This window comes from Lonchura striata, chromosome 4 (assembly GCF_046129695.1).
Source record: "Lonchura striata isolate bLonStr1 chromosome 4, bLonStr1.mat, whole genome shotgun sequence".
Lineage (NCBI taxonomy): Eukaryota > Metazoa > Chordata > Aves > Passeriformes > Estrildidae > Lonchura > Lonchura striata.
In genome coordinates, this window is record NC_134606.1 from 72,192,611 (window position 1) to 72,212,251 (window position 19,641).

Consider the following 19,641-nt stretch of genomic DNA (forward strand, 5'->3'; position numbering starts at 1 on the left):
GGCCGCGACAGGGACGGGGGTGTGATGAGCGAGTCCTGCCGGTGTCCGCTCGCGGAGCGGGGCTGCCTCTCCCCGCCCGCGGGTTGCGGGTCTCGGCAATGCCGGACCAAGGCAGGAACGGGGCTGAGACAGGGGTGAGGACTGGGCAAACCCAGCCTGGACTCGATGCCCCCGCCTGCTACGATGCCGGGACGAAGTCGACCGAAGCGAGTGATGGAGCCCACAGCCGGAGCCGGGATGGGGCTTTCGGGTCCTGCCGGGTTCCGCCGAGGCGTCCCGGGCGGTGTCGCCTCTCCCTCGTCGGGAGGACCGAAGCGGCATCGGGCCCGGGATCGGTACCGGCCCGGGATGGCTGCGGGCGGGATCGCGGCAGTTCCCGGGCCAGGGCAACCCGTGACTCCCCCCTTCCCTTCCCTTCCCTTCCCTTCCCCCTTCCCTTCCCTTCCCTTCCCTTCCCTTCCCTTCCTTCCCTTCCCTTCCCTTCCTTCCCTTCCCTTCCCCCTTCCCTTCCCCTTCCCTTCCCCGGCGCAGCAGCTGCGTGGGGTGCCCAGGGGAATGAGTGGGACCGTAGTGGCGGCAGGAGGAAGGGACAGCCCGGTCACCCCGGGTGAAGTTTTTATTTCAGCTCTACTCTCTTCCAGAGGACGCTGAGGCTGGCTGAGAGCTCCCACATGCCAGGGCTCAGGGATTGTTTCCCCACACTGCTCAGCCCCCGGGGCGAGCTGGAGCAGCACCCAGAGAGGGCAGCAGTGCCACGCCGTGAAGTCGCTAAGCGAGGAGCAGCGGGAATTGATAGCGCCCCTCCTCGCCAGACTAAAAAAAAAAAATACCCGCGTGGTTTTCCAGTTTGGGATTATCTTTATTTTACAGTTTATAAAAAGCTTTTCCCAACGCGAGTGCTCCGTTAAACTTCCGTGCCGTCGTGCAAATTGCTGTGGACTTTGACTTTCCAAGTTACCTGCTTCACCTTCCTGCCCTGGCCCCGGCAGACGCCGCCGTAGTCCCTCGGGGGATGAACGTTCCTGACGGTGCAGCACCGGCTGCCCACGGCTGCGGGGCGCCCCGGGCAGCTCCACCTTGGTGTTCAAGGGGTGCTCCTCGGGAGCGCCCCTGGCAGCCTCCCGCTTCCTCCGCACCTTCCGGCACTCCCTGGCCAGGAGGCAAATTCCGCACAGCACCAGCAGCAGCAGGGTGAGGGCGGCGAAGGCGCTGCCCAGGGAAGCGCCCGCTTGGGACAAGGAGGCTGCGGCGGCAGCTTCCTCCCTCTCCAAGAGCAGCGACTTCATGTTGGTGCCGTTCTTCAGCTGGTCGCCCTCGTTGTCGTAGACGAGGGAGTCATCCAGCGCCGGCCTCCCGGCGCCCTCGGGCAGGTCCCTGCGGCCGCGCTGCCAGCGGCGAGCCAGGGAGCGCTGCACACGCGGCCCGGCCGCGCCCTCCGGGCCGATCACGTAGATCACCTGCAGGTACCACTGGTGTCCAGCCTCCACCTTTACCAACGAGAAGGCACGGACAGGGGGAATCTTAGCGACAGCTTTTACACCAAGTGATTCTGTTAACAGCTGGTGTGGCTTGTGGCTTGTGTCGTGTGTCTGACAAAGTTGTCGCTCAGTGGGTTTTTCTAAGCACCTGCAGTGACACTCACACCACCCAGTGAGGTGTCCAGCCTTTGCCAGAGGCAGTAATTTATTCAGAAACATGAATAATAAGCTTTTAAAGAGTTTTTTCATGAGTTTCATTACCAGAATAATATCCTAATCTCCATTTCCAGTATCAGAGTTGAATTCTGAAGGCCCAGAGCCTACAATTCACCAAGTGTTTGGGAGGTCAGACAAGTCCGTGTTGGGCTACCAAAAGCACTGGGTACATACCTTGTAGAGAGCATCCACCTTGAGAGTAAATCCATCAACTCCAGGCATGCTGCTCACCGAGTGGAATTCAGACAGCTCAGAAGCAAAGTGGGCATCAAAAGGCACATCGTGGAAATACTTATCCGTCACTTCTGGCTGGTTTCGGTCCTGGAAGGCAGAGAGGTGTCCTGGGGGATGCTGTCTGCTTTCCCAAGAGAGGCTGGAAGCCTGTGTAAGGGATCTAATGCGAATGCCCCATCTCCACACCTCATGTGGGCACGGATTAAGGAACACTCATGGACAAAGGGTGGGGGAAAACCGATCCTGTGTTCACACTTTGCACTGGCAGTACCAAACATCCGGCGCGCTCCTTTCCTCGCCCCTTTGCAGTCAGCATCTGCTGGGTGCCAGAGAAAAGCCCGAAGGGGAAGCAGGCCAGAGGACTCACCAGCAGGAGGAATCGGTGTTTCAGGTACTTGTTGGGCTGGATGCAGCCGTACTGGGGCCCCTCGTTGTAGACGGTGCCCGTGGGGTCGAAGAAGGGCACGTAGCCATCCCTGCCCGTGCACAGGTAGACCTTCTCCAGCTGCAGCTTGTAAGCGGCGTTGAGGTTTTGTTCCGGGTGCCAGAGCACGCGCCCGTACAGGATTTGCCCTGGGGAGGTCGGGACAGAGAGGGGCAGGTGAAATTCCCCAACCAGGGGGACACTGCTAGAGCCAAATGTGCCAGACCACTGGTCAGTCTGTGCTGAGAAGGGTTTGGATTGTTCGGGAAGGGCTCGGGGTGTGGGAGTGACAAAACAAGGTGCCGGAGCACGCTGTTGTTTTACTGGGCTGTAAAATGTTCAAAATGTCATTTGTGGCTGTGGAAGAGGCAAAACCACATCTGGTTTTTCTCCTTTTCTCTCCAGGAAATGGAAGCTGTGAAGGGAAAAACACTGGGCACAAGCAGAAGAGAGGTAAATCCTACCCTTGGAAAAAGCCCCTTTGTAATCCATTTCTGCCAGAGACATTTCAGATTTGGTGGGGTCCATGAGAAAAACCTTCTCGTTGTTGCAGAGCTGAAACTCTGTGTTCAGGGAGTAAACAACTGGAACTGGGCGGTTCGTCTGCTGGAAGGCAATGGGGATCAAAAACCTGGAGTTGGGACAAGGAAGGAAAGAAAGGAGAGATGAGGTTTGTGCAGCCCAAAGGGGCTGGGCTGCCCTGCTGCCGTGGGGACGGGGCCTCCTTACCGCTCGGGAGCGTGAGCCGTGCAGGGCAGGGGCTTGTCTCCAGGCTCTGCCCACGGCTGCGTGGGCTGCACCGTGCAGGGGATCAGGAAGATGGTGTATTCTCCAGAGTAATCCTTCCTGGGAACAGACAGGAGGAGAGCCTGTGGTCACCAAGCAGAGCTCTGAGCTCTTCACCCAGGACAGCACCTCTCCCTTGCCCCAGCAATGGCATCCAGCTGTCCCTGAGGGACAAAGGTGACCTTCTGAAATGCACTGTCACCTCTGAGGCCAGTCTATCCACAGGCTTCATTGCTGGAAGAATCCCTTTACAAGAGGCTGAGCTGATTTTTCTCTCAGTAGAACAGCGTTCCAGCCCCGACAGCAACTCCCTACATGCTCCAGCTCTGGCCAAGCTCCTGAGCATTCCACACTACTGCTGTGGCTGCTGGAGGAGTGCCAGGGAGAACGCGGTGCTGTGGGAAGCTGCTGAGGGGCACTGGACCCCCAGCCCTCACCTGTTGTAGGAGCTGGTTGCTCTCCAGAGCTGGTAGGGGGAGTCAAAAGTCTGAGCACTCCACAGCAGCTGCAGGTCAAATTCAATCCCTCCCAGGTGCTCGGGAGTCATCAAGGAGGACCTGACATCTGGCAGGCTGTGGTGCTCCATGACAAACAGCCCTGGGGGAGGACAAGGACTTGTTCTGCTGCCTGTGCTGCCAGAGCAGAGCTGCGTGTGCCCCCGCTTTGTGTCCCTGCCAGGATCACTGCCCTCACCTCTGAACTTGGCCTGTGTCCTGAACTCGATGACCAGCCGGCCGTCGTCGCGGATGTAGATGCGGATTATCTGCAGCCGGGCCGAGAGCACGCTGTCCGCCTGGATCCCTGCAAGGACGGCGGCGCTGGGGACACGCTCGCTCCTCAGCCGGGCTCTGCCCGCCCCAGCAGCCTCTGGGACATCCCCCAAAGGCAGGGTTTCCTTGGGATCACCCTTCAGTGAGCCAGCTACACGCTTCCTCCGTTACCCACCAGCTGCCTAAGCCCCCTGCTAGCACAAAGGAAGGAATATTCCGAGTCCCCCGCTGCCTCAGGACTCTGGTGACAGTGCAGGACTAAGGGGAAAACATGAAGGAGCCACTTCTTCCATAGCCCTTGGAGTGCCTCAGGCTCACCTGTCCTCCAGAGAACGGTGTCGTAGAAGAAGGAGAACTCCATCTCCGTGTGGTGCTCCAGGGAAGCCCAGCCCCTCGGTGCCGTCACGTAGATGTAGGACACGTAGAGAGGGACGTGGACTGTCAGGAAGGACTGGGCAGAGTCCCTTACCTGGCAATAAAACCCCCCCAAAAAAGGAGGTTATGCACCTTCGAGTGAAGTCAGAGGTGACTCTGGGTATTCTTTACCTCAGACAAACCTGTTTTAATTTGGAGCACTGCTAAGCTAGGACCATGGGACAAAAGAGCTCTGGGTGTAATTTCACCTCAAGACCCCCCAATTTGCAAAGCTGTGAGTTAAAAGTGAACAATTCTGCTTGCTCAGGCCTCCCAGAGCTCTCCATTTATTATCTGCAGAGTGCAGCTGTGCTTTGCAGGCCCCGGAGAATTCAGGGAGATGTTCCAGCCTGGCTGCTGCCAGGCTCCACGTGCTCCACGGGGCAGTTGCTCAGGCCAAGGAGCTTCTCTGGGCTTGTGCAAACAATTGGAGCTATAAAAGGAAACTTAATGAAGTTGTCCAGGCTGGCAGGAATTAAAAGAGATGATGCTGGTCCTAGCAATGTGACTGGGAATTTAGTGCAAGAACTGAGGGGAGATGGAGCGGGCTGCACATGGATAATGCAGCCAGGAGAGGGCGGTGAGACACTTTAATTGGAGAGGAGCATTTCTGGCTCTTGGTCTGCCAGCCTGTTAATTAGGAAATTAATTAGAATATCCCATGGCCTCACTCTGTTGTGGAGCATGGACTGAGCTGCCTCTGCTCTGTCCTTTGCTCATTTCTATTGGCTGAGAACACGGTCAAAATTATAAAAGAGAGCCCAGCCGAGAACGTTTTGTATTTCCAGTATGGCCACACATGAAAAAACGAAATATTTTCCCGGTGCTCTGACGATGAAGAGAATAAAACCTGTGATACCCCAGGAAAACAAATGAAATAAATGCACATAGCACTATTCTCTTCCAGGTGAGAGGGTGGAGAAAAGCCAAACTCCACCTGCACAGAGCAGGGCAGCAACTACAGACAAGTGCAAGGCAGAGCTGTGCCTGAGAACTGAGAGAGACCTGGGATAGGTGGGAGAGCTCGGCACGGGCCTCTCACCTGGAAGTCAGCGGTGACAGAGCCTCCACAGACGTCGATGAGTTCGGTCATGTCGTAAAAGGCGTCGAAGGTCCAGATGCAGCTCTTGAGGTTGAGGTGCTGGTACAGCTGGATGCTCTTGGGCTCCCTCACCGCGGGGTCCAGTTGGTAGGGGCGGTCGTAGCCCGGGCCCAGCACGGAGCTGTCCTGGGTCACCTCGTCCAGGAACCCTGCCTCTGAGGGACAGAAACCAGGACACTGATCCCTCCCAATTCCTAACAGCCCCACGCCAAGGTCTTGCTTCTCTCTTGAATCACAGGAGCGCCTCTCCCTTGGTTATCCTGGAGGTCAAACTGGACACGCTCAGGTCTTCACAGGGGAAAATGCTACAGGAATAGGGCATGCTAAAAATCAAACTTAGGGATCTACCAATTCAAGGCTGAAGTTAACCTTTAAGAGGAACAGGTTGAGTATGGAATCATCAGAATGAAGTACAAGATCCTGCCTAGATCTGGACTTCATTCCCTGGAGTTTCAGAGACACAATCTGCCTGTTCTTTTCAGCTCTGACATTTCCTTCACCAGTGAATTGATTTTTTTTGCCTCATGGGAGACCTCAGTGATCCAGCCCTGCAGATCCCTCTCTATCCAGGTGGGTATCACAAGAACTATTTGAAAAGCAGAAAATCACCAGCACAATGTGAGCCTACAACCTACAATCTCAAACATTCCCATGCCTGGAATCCCACCTCCAATGGGGCAATGCTGGTCACTGCTGTTAGACCAGGAAGATTCATTGCTATTTACATCATGTCAAGAGAGCCCAGAGGAAGACAAAGCCTCCCTCCACATTTCTTTCCAGTCTCCCACGTTCAGGAAGCAGAGGCTGGCCTTGAAGGTTACCTGAGATGCCTCTGAGGTCCCTGACAGTGACCAGGTTGGAGCAGACGTGCTGGTGCCTGTAGATGGACTCGGAGAGAAGGAAATGCAGGTTGTGCAGCGGCAGCGTGGAGATGAGGGGCAGCATCCCATCCTGGTGGGGGATCTGCACCGAGATGTGGATCCTGGAACAAGCAGCACATGAGACAGCAGAACAGAGCAGCCTGGCAGGCACAGGATCCCCACAGCAGCACAGCTTTAAGCTGTGCTTAAGCTTTCCTTAAGCTGTTCCCAAAACTCCCCGTTGCAGAGGGGTAGGGCACCCCCTCAGCTGAGCAGAGTATGAGAAGAGAGTGGGGCAGGAACTCGAGCAGCCCACGCTGCAGGAGGGATGTGGTTTCACACACACATCATGCTTGTGAGCCCAGGCACCTCTGTAAGCCCAGGGGGGCCGGGGAAGGGCTGCACCCCCCTTCTCCAGCCTCTCACCTGTTGGGATGCTCCTTGTGCTTCACGTCCAGGTACTTGAGCGTGGCAATGAAGGACTGTGCCTGGAAACCTCGGGCCGTGCCCGCCACCACAGGCGTGTGACAGATGGCACTGTCTGTGCCGATGGTCACCACGTTGCTCCTCAGGGGGGTCCCCACGTGGCCGGCCTTGTCCACAGCCTTGGCCACGCAGCGCACGTGGAACCGCCGGCTGAAGTAGATGCTGTCCAGCACCTGAGGGAACGAGGAGGGGGAAACCACTGGTGCTTCCAGCAGGCTTAAGGGAAAACAGCACTCTGTTTTCTAAACCCAAACACCCACGCCTCACAGCAAGTCCCAGATCCAAGGAGATCTGAGGCCGGGATCTCTGTGTACCCTGTGGTTGACGCTGGTGAAGGGGGTGTTGTCCGTGATGGTCTCGAAAGGCGACCGGGCTCCGTTCCCGTCCGTGGGGGCGGCCACTTCCCAGCTGAACTGTATGGAAGACTGGTTGATGCCGGCCTCGCCGCAGCGCTCCTTCATCAGGGCGTACTTGGGGAAGTGAGGGTCACAGGGGGTGACACAGATGAGGGGGTAGCCTGGGGAGGGGGATTTCTTAGCACCCTCCTTGGTCACTTCTTCCACACGGTCATAGTCAGCCAGGGTGACGACCTGTGTGGAGACAAGAGGGCAGCACTCAGATGGGGCTGAGGGAGAGGGTGGAAAAGGCCATCCTTCCCTCCCACGTTGTCACTGCAGCTCTACATTTTATTTCCAAAACCCCTCTGCAGTTTCCAGGCTGTACTTGGAAGTTTTCGGTCTGTATTAAATCGCATCCACTCACCACGGGAGGTGCTGGGAGAATCAGGCTCCCTGCTGCCTCCTGATCTAAAATAGTCACTGTGGCAGTGCTGATGTCTCCAAGAACTGCTTCCACCGGATCATCTGGGCCCAGCACCAGAGAAAAGGACTCGTGCCATTCCCGGTCTTCGTTGGACATGATCTCCACCTTGAACATGATGTGGGCCACACCTGTAGGAGCGAGTGCAAGAAAAACAGAGGGAAATCGATTCATCATCAGAGACTGCTCTGAAGTTCTCATCCAAACCCTGCATAGCTGCTCTAGGCTGTGACCATGGAGACATTATGATAAAATACACATTATAAATTTTATTTCCACTCATTGCTGCTAATAATTTACCCAGAGGAGTCTACTATAAACATAAAACTCCAGCTATGACAACTGATCCAATCGATCTGGCGATAGATTTATTAGCAGGTGCTGTCTGAGGATTAAAAATGACTGTCTTGTATTAGCTGTCTGGAGGAAAAATCTGGGATGCAAGGCACATTCCCATCCCTCCTCTCCCCCAGACCGGTGTGCAGAGCTGTTTGGTGAGGACTTCTTGGTCCAGCAACACGGTCTGAGGTGCTCACAGCCCTACATTCCCTGAGGAGGACTTTACTCTGCCAGGCACCCGTGCTTCTTTCTGTGGCCTGATCACCCTTCGTTTAACACATCAGCTACAATTACAGCCAACTTCCTGCGAGAAGTGGCTTTTCCCAAACCCCCTGGATGTTCTAGCCACGCCCCCACCTCTTCCCCTGTCCAGAGGCCCCTTTACCTGGGCTGAACTTGAGCATGCGGCTCTTGGGGTAGTAATCCAGGCCGGCCTGCGCCGAGCCGTCGCGGGTGCTGCAGCGCACCTTGGAGGTCCTGTTGCGGTCGCCGCGGCGCAGCACGGGGACGGCCAGCACGGCCACTGCCTCGGGGCCCGGCGGCTCCCGCACCTGGTACGCCGCCTCCTCGAACTCGATGGTGGGGGCTGCGGGGACAGCAGTGAAGGAAGAGCCCCGGCTTTGCACCCCTGGCTGGTTCAGCCCCAGCTCCTTTCAGACCCAGCCACGCACCTCCGGGGCAAGGGGCTCCTCAAAGCAGGGGCCAGAAAGACTTGGGTGGGACTTGGGGTAAAAGCTAATGAGGGTGTTGGGCTACAGAGGATGGCAAATGATTCTCGCATCCCTGCCTCCCACACACCCCCAAATCCCTGCCAGGTGCTGGTGCTCCAGCCCCTGCTGGCTGTCACGCCACAGGGACCCGGCATCCCTCTTCTCCCCTACAGATCTCTCCAGGCTGTGATGCTGTGGAGAGGGAGGAACATCTCCCAGGGGGAGCACAGCAACTCCAGCTGCAGGGGAATGGGAAACAGGAGGGGTAGTGGGCCCAAACACTTTTATACAGCCTCCCCCTTCAGCCCAGTCCAGTGCACACCAGTGACCTGCACACGGGACTGTGATCATGGCACCGAAGGCATCCACCTGGATGGGACTGTGCTGACTCCCTGGGAACCCCCAGACATCCTTGCTGAGCAGCCTCACTCACCATCTTCATCATTGGTGACAGTTATGGTTGCCATGTCCATCTTCCCAATCCTAGCTCCACTCCAATGGTTTCCAAGGGGGCTTCCCAGATAGACCTGGAACTGCTCTTCTGGTTCGAAGGCAGAGTCGTCACTGATGTGAACACTGCAGTTCTTCACCTAAAGCCAAGTGAAGAGGAGAAAGCAACAAACACTGATAAATCTGATAAAGCCACGTAAAGGCCAGGTTGCACTTCCCTATCCAGGGTTGCTATTCAGAGTGCTGTCCATCCTAGAAGAAACCCTTCTAGTTTCAGGGCTGCTCCTTCAGTGTGAACAAACCACGTTGTTACGTGATGAGACACAGCAGCAAAAGCATCTCCTTCACAAACCCTCTGTACAACAATCCTGAGTGATCCTGATGCATCAGATTTGCATTTCACAATTTAACCAGCTCCATCATGAAACACCCACCCCTTCTGAGGGGGGTCACATTGCCAGGACAAGAATTTGAAAGCAGCCTGGACCAATCTCCAGCTTCCTCTGATGACAGAGGGCCGAGGAGGAGATGCAAACCTCTCCCAGCACCGGTTCTTCGCTCCCCCACGCGGCAGGCCCAGCTCACCTTCTCCCCTTTGAGGAAAGTGATGCGAGACTCCTCTGTGTCCCTCCTCTCCATGAAGTCCTCCATGACCTGTGCTGTCTGGCTCCGGGTGTAGCATCTGACAGAGGACTCGTAGCTCAGGTCCCCCGTGCGGAAGATGGGGATGTGCAGGGTCCCCTCCTTCTCCTTGGCCGTGTAGGTGTCCTTGGTGAACTGCATGCTGGGCACTGCAGGGGGGCAGAGACGGAGCCAAGCAGTGCTGGGGATGCACAGGGAGGCAAGGGGCAGGAAGGGAGCAGACACAGCTGCCAGGGATAACTGACCGTCTTGGAAGATGTCATTAATGGCCACGATGGCTTGGAACGGCTTCGCCAGCTCGGCTCCGTGGGGGGAGCTGAGGTAAACAACAAATGTCTCCAGCCCTTCTATCACTGGGTACTGAGCATCATCCAGGATTGTCAGGGGGCAGAACTGGGAGGAAAGTGGAATTCCTGCTGTTAGATGTACAAAGCTTTCACCCTTCCCAGCACTCACATTTGGGAGTCTAGTGTAAAGCCATTGTGTCATGATGTTTTCTGAATCCATTAATCAATGTAGAGAATGTTCTACATAAACCCAGCATATCATTTCAGAGAACAGGCAGCCATTTTTCTCCTGGAAGAGGTGGCAGGACCAAATCTCTCCAGGCTGGAGAGCTGATGGGACAGGAGTCTGTGCCTAGCAGAATCATTAACAGTTCTCAAGTGGCCTGAGAGGATTTTCAAAACAAATGGCAGATATGCACAGAAACACAAGACAAGTGTCACCATGCAAAGCAGACTTAGCAGGAGTCCAAGTGGCCCCTCACCTCTTCTGTCTTGCCTGGCCTGAACTCTATTTTCCTGGAGCTGGGGACATAATCAACTCCTGGGCTGGCCGAGGGCGGGTCTGATGTCCGAGTGGCACACCACACCGACACGGGCGTGGAGAGGTCAGGTCCCTGCCGGAGCACTGGGATCTCAATGTGTCCTGCAGCACCAGACGCACATGAGGGAGAACAAGCTGAGAGAGCAGCCACGTTCCACAAACCCACCTCCTTCCCTTCAGCACTGCTCCTCCCCCAGCCTCCCCCTCGGCACAGAGAGAACCACAGAGTCCCTCAGCACATCTTTGAAGTTCTGCTGTGCCCTGAATCGCTCCTTCTGACACCTCTTTGTGATGAAAGCTTCCACGGGGAGCATCCCAGCACAGCTCCCTGCTCCTCACCTGCAGCCTCGCTGACAGTAAAGGTGGCATTCCCCAGGAACACCGTGGAGGCGTCGTTGGGACCGGCAATGACCACGTTGGCTGAAGCCCGGCTGCCAAGGCGGGCGTTGTCCGAGGCGTCGGCCAGCACCACCTCAAACTCCTCTTCCTCTTCATATTCGCTGTCATCGATCAGCGTGACATCACAGGTCACCACGGTGACACCCGGCCCCAAAATGAGGCGGTTCTCATCTGACAGCCCCCGGGACTTGAAGTCGGAGCCGGATTCCAGCATGTAAAGGCTGCTGCCTCTGGCTGATTTGGGGATGGTGTAGCAGATGGCAGACACAGTGCTGCTGGCATCCCCTAGGAAGCAACAGGAAAACCCCATAGTTCTGGGGAATCACTTTTCATCTACTTGGTGGAGACACTGTTCACTGAAATGATAAAGCAGCACTTGGAAAAGAGGATGAGGAATGAAATGCTGAACTTGCATAGCAGCTGGCTTAGACATGACTTCCAGGCATGCTCCTAACCCACACTCAGGAAACTGGTGGCACTTGCCTGTTAGAGAACACACAGCCCACTGACAGGGTCCACATAAAACACTGTCTACATCACAGAGAAGCAGCAAACAAATACAAAGGTTTGCTCCTGCTTGTGCCAGGAGTTGAAACAAATCCAAACCAAGAAGCTTTAAGAGCAGAGACAGGAAAGGTTAAAAAAATAAACAACGATGCCCCGTGTGTTGCTTGCCATTGCAGTTGTGCGCAGAGCCTCTTCCAAAACATCAGAAAAGGCCCCAAAACCTTAAGCAGGCAAAGCCCAGGGGCTCCCCCTCCGCACGTGTCCCTCCCATGGGGCTCAGCACGTCGTGCTGCACACCCCACCCACCTTTCCTTTGCACGGGAGCCGAGAGGAAGCCGGCACTCTCGCTGACGTGGAACGTGCTCCTGTCGAACTGCAGCGTGGGCTCGTCCTCGGGGTCCGCGATGGTGACGGTGGCCCGGGTGACATTGCCCAGCAGGGCGTAGGCCGGCATGCTGAGCTCCACGGAAAAGCTCTCCGTGCCCTCGAACACGTCGTCGTCGTTGATGGCGATGGTGCAGGCCTTGGTGTCCTCCCGCTCCTCGAACTGCACCTGGGAGGCAGCAAGCCGGCTGCTGTCCTTGGACTGCGGCCTGGAGCTCCCTGTCCTTCCTGTCTCACCCTGCTCTGAGGTGCTCCCTCTTCCAACAGCAAATAACCCACCTGACTTTACTAACAGAATACACCCTCCTTGGTCTTTTTGTCACTTTTCTTCCATTCTTTCCTCCAGGCATGGTCAGGCCGTCCCTTTGCTGTGTGCCCACCCACCTGTCCTGCATACTCCACGTAGTCCTGCTCTCCGGGCCGTGATCCAGCTCCAGCGGCGGCTGTTCCCTGCTCGGTGCGGCACAGGACGATGCTGTACTGGTTGAGGTTTCCCACCCGCCTCACGGTGACACTCACGGAGCCAGCACTTTCCCGGACCTTGTAGCTGGAAAAGGGACCAGGCACACACAAAGAGCAGGCTGGGGAGCAAAGCCCACGTGTTTGTGTGACACTGAGCACCACGCGCTCAGGGCGAGTGCGGCCTCCGTGGAAAATCTGAGGCACAGCAATAACCGGGCGGCTGCTCCGTGGTTCAGCCTGGCAGGCCCTTCTCCTCACTGGCAGAATTTCCTTCCCATGCTGTAGGGAGCTCAGGTAAGAGCCCAGCTGCCAGCCAAGTGCTGTGACCCTCACAGCACTTACCTGGTGTGAGTAAAGCTGAGGAGGGACCACTGGATGTGGAAGACGTTGCCGCTGACCACGTTGGGTTTGCCGTCCTTCACCAGGAACTGGAAGCTGTCCATGGTCTCCTGAACCTTCTCCTCGTGCATCACGTACTGAATGAGGCCCTGGTTCACATCCTCTGCCAGGAGGGAACCTCCAGTCAGTCAACACAGGATTCCAAAGGCAGCTTTGTAGATGAGCAGTGTGGATCTGCACGGCCACAGGGATCGGGGATCCCAGTGGCAGAGGAAGCAGTTACCCCCTCAGCCCTACAAGAGTGACCTTCCCCCACACTGCTGACTCTACACCTCTGCCAGACTGTGATGATCAGATGCACTTGCAAGATCTACAGCCCCTCTTTACTGCCCCAAGTCACATCTCCAGCTCTAAGAAGCCTGGAGAACCTGGGACAACCTACAGGACACAGGTCGGTATGTCTAAAAATTATAGGATTTCTGCAACTGACAGCCAAGTTCAACGCTTATTTTCCACACTCTTTGGAGATCTGCCCCTTGTCTTCTCCCCTCCCACCTATTTTTCCCTTATTTTAACAAACTGAATCAACTGATGGAAAAAAGCAGCAGGGCACAGCCCAGCTCCATACCCTGTGTAAAGGTGGTCACAGTTGTCCCTGGCTTCAGCTTGTTCTCCACATGACCATTTCTGGGACCGGTTGTTATCTCATAGATCAGCTGTTTGTCATCTGTGTCAGGATCTGTCGTCAGTAATTCCTTCTTAGTGATGAGATTGGTGGCCTGGATTAAAGCCAAACCAAGGGAGTAAAACTGAAGCTCCAGCAGTGCAAGTCTGATTGACTGTTCATTCAAAAAGCCCAACCATCCCTCTGTCAAAACAGCTCTCCATGAGGGAAAATCTAGGGATGTGAAAGTACAGAGCAGCTTTGAACAGAGATATCCCACAATGTGTTTGACAACACAAGAAGGATTCAGATTTTGCCTCACATCTGGTTAGTTTAATTAAAAAGACAAATGTGGCTCAAAGAAAAGCAAATTCCAAAGGGGCTGCCCAGCCTTATTTAGCTGGGGCTAAAAGCTAGGACAACTCATTGCGTGTCATTTAGACACCTCTATTCCATGAGCTGTGCTGATGCTCAGGTGAGGCCCTGCTTGGCAAAAAAACATCTCGGATTGAAGGACTCAGTCAAGACTGTTCACACAGCTCTGCTGAGCCTCCATGAGAGCCTCCTTCAAAAGCCCTCACAGGGATCTGATTCAGTTCCACCACATTTTGCTTTCTCTTCAAGAACAAAATGTTTTTAACAGCAGGAGAAAGAGAGAAAATTGAGCTGCTTGAGGCTGCAGGAGTGCTTTTCCTGAAGTGAGGAGTTTGAGCTGAGATAGCCATTTCTTAATACAATTCCTTACTACAGCATCTTCCACTCATTTTTTTTTCTGGGAAGAACCAAAGTGTTAATGCTGGCTTCTCAAAAACAAACCAAGAGTTTCCTGGGGTTCTGTTTGGACTTCAGCACAACAAAGGCACGTTATAGCAAGAAGTCCCAGCACCATATCCTTGGAAAGCTATATATCTCTGCCACAGCTGCTGCAGCACATCATCAAGCCATCTCCACCATCAGCAAAGCTAAAAATATACCCTGGGGTGGGTATTTTCCCTGACAAAAACAGAAGTGAAGGATGAGGATGTTTTCCTGAGAAGCAGCCCAGGCCGAGGCCAGGCAGGTGTTACCTTGCCATCTGTGTACTCCAGCCACTGCAGGCCCAGGTTGGTGACAACCGTGGGTGTCCCATCATCCACAGGGAGAATGTCCACCTGGAAGCGCTGCGGTGCTGCGGTCACGACCTGACAGCAGTTCAGAGAGATGGGGGTTACTCTGGGAGTCAGAGCCTCTGGGAGTCAGAGCCCACCCACCTTACCAGCTAGGCTCTCTTCAGCTCTGCTGCATCCCAGGCCCTGGGGTGAGTTTGCACACCCAACGGGCAGGAGGAAAAGGAGCAAAGGCATCACACAACCGAGAACACTCAACCCTTGCCTTCAGGTTGCAGCTCAGCCCCCCTGCCCTGAGAGGAGGCAGCTCCCTACGGGCTCACAAGCTCCCTGCCATCCCCTTCTCCCCCCTGACCTTCCTCCCGCCCTCCTGCACCACGAAGAGGGGGTTGGTGCCGTCGGACACGGTGAAGGTGAAGCGGTCCCTGAGCGCGCCGCTGCCGTCGTGGCTGTAGCTGATGAGGTTCTGGTAGATGTCACCCATGGTGAAGGTGCTGGCCTGGAGGGGACGCTGCCCGCGGCCGCTGCGCTCGATCAGCCCGTGCCGGGGCGGCTGCACCACCCTGAACGTGATGGAGTCCACCTGTGCCCAGACAGGGAGGGGCAAGGCTGGGGACACCGCCTCAGGGCCAGGCCAGCACATTCCTGGTTCCCCCTGAGCCCTGCCCTTATCCCTCTCCCTACACAGCAAGGCACATCCCACCGAAGCCCTGGTTCAGCTGGCCTGAGGCAGCTCCCACCCCTGTGACAGCTCCATGAACACAAGAGCAGCCCCCAGCCCTGCAGCCGTTCTGGGCAATGTGTCCCTTGCCAACTTCTGCCACAGCGGAAGCGGCAAAAACCTTTGGGACAGGATTTTGGCTCAGGCAGCCAGATCTCTTGCTGCAGGGAAAGGAGCAGTGAGGTAGAGCCAGTATTAGACAGCTCAGCCTCTGGCCAGACCCAGCAAGAAGAGGAAGTGCCATTTTCATCCATGCTAAGCATAAGCTTAGCACCAAGGCCTAAGTCTTTAAACACAAGCCCGTTTTCCCAACAGCCCAGATGTGCAGCAGAAGAGGGGAGGGAGGAGGCCAGGGGGTTCTGCCTTACCTCTGTGTCAGCATCTGTTGCTTTGAGCTCAAACTCGGTGATGGTTTTTCTCACCCCTTCCTGAACCGTCATCCCAAAGATTTGCACCACGGGTAAGGAGTCATCCACGGGGTTTATGGTGATGTCAAATGTCTGGCTCACCTGGACAGGAGGAAAAGCCTGGCTTGATGAATTCAGCCTTCCAAGAATGTGACTTCATCGCAAGAGCACAGCCATCCCCAGTTTGGGTAATTTCATTTCAGCCTTGTCTGGTGAGTAAATCTGAGCTGCTAAGCCCAGATCACATGAACGTGATCTTCTTTTTCCCTCCCCACTAATTAATTCTCCCTCTTTCTTTGATATTTGTGCTCTCTCCCTCTCTCACTCTGTGTTGCCCCTCTCCCTCTATGTGCAGCTATGCCTTTTCTCTTTCAGAAAGCAGCAAAAAGGCATTTCTCCAAGGGCCCGACTGTCGTCACTGTGCTGTCAAGTGCACTGGATCAAAGCTGAGCTCCGGGAGCAGCTGGCAAGCAGCTGCAGACCAGGCACTCAGCTCTTGGTGAGCCAGTCCCACCAGGTCAGATGGCAGGTGGCTCCCTGTTCCCTGCACAGGGCTTGCTCCCTGCCCTGAGGGACGTGGGGAATCTCAGAGCAGGAGGAGGAGGCTGGGGCTGACCTCGTTTGTCCCGTCAGACACAGAGAAGGTGAAGGCGTCCCTGTGCTTTTCCGTGTCACTGGTGTGGATGTACTGGATGCTGCCAGAGGCCAGGTCTGCCTGGCTGAAGGAACTAATTCTTGTCCCTGGAAACAGACAACAGAAGGGAAATGTGCAACAGAAAGAGCAAGGCAGGGGAAAACTACAGAAAGCAGGACACATTTAGCCATAAGGACTCCGCTTTGGCTGGTTCTGATCCAAGTCAGGCTGCCTGACATGAACCTCAGCAAAGCCAGGGATTTAGCTGGCACAGAGCCTCCTAAAATCTCCTTCTCCAAAAGAAGTCCAGGCTTCTTTTGACCTCATCCTGTTGGGAGTGGGCCTCCTGGGGCAGAGGGGGAGAGAAGCTGGGAGAAAAATGGTCCACGTAACACTTGGATTGTCACTGCTGGGCAGGACAAACCCAACCAAGGCAACACTGAGGATGAGCTAAAGGCCTCCTGACCTCACAGCAGTTTTCCAAAATGCTTTCCAAGTGTCTGTTTTCTCTGCCCCTCCTTGTACCCCTGCATTTCGTACACAGTCCCTTTTTCAGCACTGATTTATAGTGACATCTTTACAGGCCATTAGGTGGGACACAGCCACAGAAAGGTACCTGACAAGCATTTTAAAAAGCACTTGAGCTTTTTAAATCTTGTTGCTGTGTTCAACAGTTTTACTGCTGTTGTCAACAAACACCCTGACAAGAAGTTTGCCACCAATATATCACACTAAATGGCTGCTGACAAGTGCTGGCCGCACTACAAAAGACACCGGGATCTGATTTAAATAAATGAGCCAAAATTGAATGATCAGCTAATATTTCTTCAGAGCTCATCAGGTGTAAAGGTTTGGGTTCTCTTTTGAACATTTCAGTACTCTCTTCTTAGGTTTAGGTCATTTTAATCATGATTACAACTACTTCTCAGTCTGTGACTGTGTATCCTTATTAGTCCTTTACAGACATCAAAAAGCACAGAAATCAGAATCATCATCAGATTTTAAATAACAGAAGGAATAAAGTCCTTAGTTCAAGTCTCCAAAGTACAAGATTCACTGGTTAGTTTGCAATTTAGACAAAAACAGTGCATGTTTTTAATTTACTGTCAGCAATGAGTTATTATAACTCATTTATTATACCTGCCCTTTCAACACATTTTTGGTGAGATGAGGCAAACCACACACTCAAACTGAGCTGTAGAGGGACTGTCTGCATCTTGAAAACACACAGCAGATATTTCTACTTTCCTCTCATGTTAATGAGAAATCTAAAGCTAAGAAGAAATATAATCTTAGATGAGTATAATAAAATCAGAAGAGCGTATAATGTGACACCACAGATTTAGATTAATTCATCAGAGAGGGGCAGCACACTCACAGTGTCAGCAGGCATGAAAGGCAGCTCTGAAATTCAGATCACATGTGCAGGACAAGTCATCTGTTCACCAAGATGGGCTGTTTCCAAGGACATTAAGGGATGGATTCTTTGGGGCACTGTGCTGTTCACAGCAAAGGCCAAAGGTTTTCCTGTCATGCAGAAGTAGCAGTAGGGCCATAAACTCACATAAATCCTCAGCTGGGATTATTGGGCTGTTCTGTTTCCACTCCATTCCCCAGCCTCGTGGGCTAATGGCCCTTTGATTTCTAACAGGAATGGGAATTCTGTGCTGCTGCCTCTGGGCACGTTTTTCCTGTAGTGAAGGTTTAGGGCTTAGCAGTCTCCAGTGTTTTGCTGCTCCGAGGACCCAGCACCTCCCTGCTCACCTGGGGAGGCCACGTGCTCCAGGTGGCCCAGCTGTGGCTGCCGGGTGACCTTGTACTGCAGCTGGGAGGCCTCGCTCTCCTGGTCAGTGGCCGAGAGCTGGAGGGTCGTGATGGCCTTCGCCGAGTTCTCATCCAACACCAGCCCCTTGTTGGTGATGATGGAGGGGGCAAATCTGTCCTCTGGAAGGGGTAAACACAAAGCTGAGTTAGGAGACAGTCACACTCCTTCCCTCGGGTACTTGTGCTCAACCAAAACACAGCACACGCACAAACATTTTGGTAATTCCAAACCAGGAACTTTGGGCCATCCCATTAGTCAGGGATGGTAACATTATGATGTCCTAAAGACAATCTAAACAGCATGAAGACATCAAGGGGAATTTTTCTACCTTTCCAGTGAGTTTGTCAGAAGCCAAAGAATGAACCCTTGCATCTGCAAAATCTCCCCATGCCCCTCACTTCAAAGGCCTTTGAATTGACGGCGCATCAAAACTGCATATCAAAAATTACTTTTTGCCTTGTTGTTGGCAAGTAGGATAGGTATCTGTGGGCAGGTATGAGCTCTGCAGCAAAGAAAACACAACTTCAGCACTGCTTCTTACCCATGACATGGATGTGAAAAACTTGGTCCATCAGTTTGTTGCCATCTGCATCCATCACATCAAAGGTGAAGGGGAAGTTTCCGCCAGGATCCCCTTTCCTGTGGCTGTACACCACGTGCCCTGGGGAGAGGGAGAGCAGAAAAGAGATGCTTTATTACAGGCTGCAGCATTTAATTCTTAGTTTGGAAGCAGGCTGGCACCATCAGCTGAGGCACTTGACAGAGCTTCTGGATTTGGGTTGCATTACTTTCTCTGTTTATTCTCTTTCTCCTGCTAAGACTTATTAACATATGTTTAATGATACATGGTTCTGCTCTAGCTTAACAACATGTGCTTATTTCTTTCCCTCCCCCTTCCCTGCTTTAGCTCATCGTCCCCCTGTCATGAAGACAGAGTTATGGAATATCTCAAACTGGAAGGGACCCATAAAGATCATCAGGTCCAAGTCCCTGCTCCTCACAGGACTACCTTGAACCAGCCTTGGTTTATATACTTGCTGTGACTACTGAAATCCAGCACTCTCACCTTTGTTTATATCAGCCTGGGTGAAACTTCTCAGGGGTCCTTTGGCAGAGATCTGGACTGGACTATCAGCTGTGGTCAGCTGCAGCTGGCCCTTGCTGGGGTCCCTCCTCAGGACAAATCTGATGGCCGTGTCCCCTGAAGGTCCAGCTGCTGCTTTCAGGTGCTGAGCTGTGAGCCGAGCTGCAGAGCCTGCCCCAGGGAAAGCAAACCCACAATCAGCTTCAGCCAGCCCGGCCAAGTGACTGCTTTAGGCTGGCCCATCCAGCAGCACCCAGCAATGCCACTCTCATCCCTGTCCCCGTACCAGCTGGGAGCTGCAGGTCCCTGTTGACAGCTACCGTGGGTAGCTGCTTCCTGGGCAGCTCCATGGAGAATTCCAGCCTCCCTGCCTGTGTGTGGAGCCCATCCGTGAGGGAGAAGCTGAACTCGTCCGTCTGTGCTGCGGCCCCGCTCCGAGTGTAAACGATCAGCTCGTCCAGGACGTCCTGGTAGGTGAAGGAGGAGCCCCTGGACAGCACCCGGCCCTGCTCCAGGGCCTCCGCCGCGCTCTGCCTTCTGCGGAGCTGGCC

At 54.3% G+C, this 19,641-nt stretch overlaps 1 protein-coding gene across 1 annotated transcript in view; it reads right to left on the reverse strand.

Moving 5' to 3' along the window:
• Positions 1 to 838: 838 nt before the first annotated feature.
• Positions 839 to 19,641, reverse strand: part of FRAS1 (Fraser extracellular matrix complex subunit 1) — a 105,160-nt gene continuing 86,357 nt past the window's right edge. The window contains 32 exon segments of the mRNA XM_031504663.2: positions 839 to 1,064; positions 1,066 to 1,487; positions 1,869 to 2,015; positions 2,296 to 2,501; positions 2,817 to 2,983; positions 3,082 to 3,198; positions 3,576 to 3,735; positions 3,832 to 3,939; positions 4,227 to 4,377; positions 5,365 to 5,579; positions 6,246 to 6,406; positions 6,711 to 6,943; positions 7,085 to 7,360; positions 7,533 to 7,720; positions 8,314 to 8,514; positions 9,072 to 9,228; positions 9,674 to 9,879; positions 9,976 to 10,123; positions 10,500 to 10,660; positions 10,898 to 11,242; positions 11,771 to 12,017; positions 12,233 to 12,395; positions 12,653 to 12,812; positions 13,278 to 13,428; positions 14,381 to 14,494; positions 14,775 to 15,002; positions 15,509 to 15,649; positions 16,164 to 16,288; positions 17,946 to 18,125; positions 18,548 to 18,667; positions 19,073 to 19,261; positions 19,377 to 19,640. Coding sequence (XP_031360523.2) covers positions 905 to 1,064; positions 1,066 to 1,487; positions 1,869 to 2,015; positions 2,296 to 2,501; positions 2,817 to 2,983; positions 3,082 to 3,198; positions 3,576 to 3,735; positions 3,832 to 3,939; positions 4,227 to 4,377; positions 5,365 to 5,579; positions 6,246 to 6,406; positions 6,711 to 6,943; positions 7,085 to 7,360; positions 7,533 to 7,720; positions 8,314 to 8,514; positions 9,072 to 9,228; positions 9,674 to 9,879; positions 9,976 to 10,123; positions 10,500 to 10,660; positions 10,898 to 11,242; positions 11,771 to 12,017; positions 12,233 to 12,395; positions 12,653 to 12,812; positions 13,278 to 13,428; positions 14,381 to 14,494; positions 14,775 to 15,002; positions 15,509 to 15,649; positions 16,164 to 16,288; positions 17,946 to 18,125; positions 18,548 to 18,667; positions 19,073 to 19,261; positions 19,377 to 19,640 — 6,011 coding nt within the window. The 3' untranslated portion in view covers positions 839 to 904.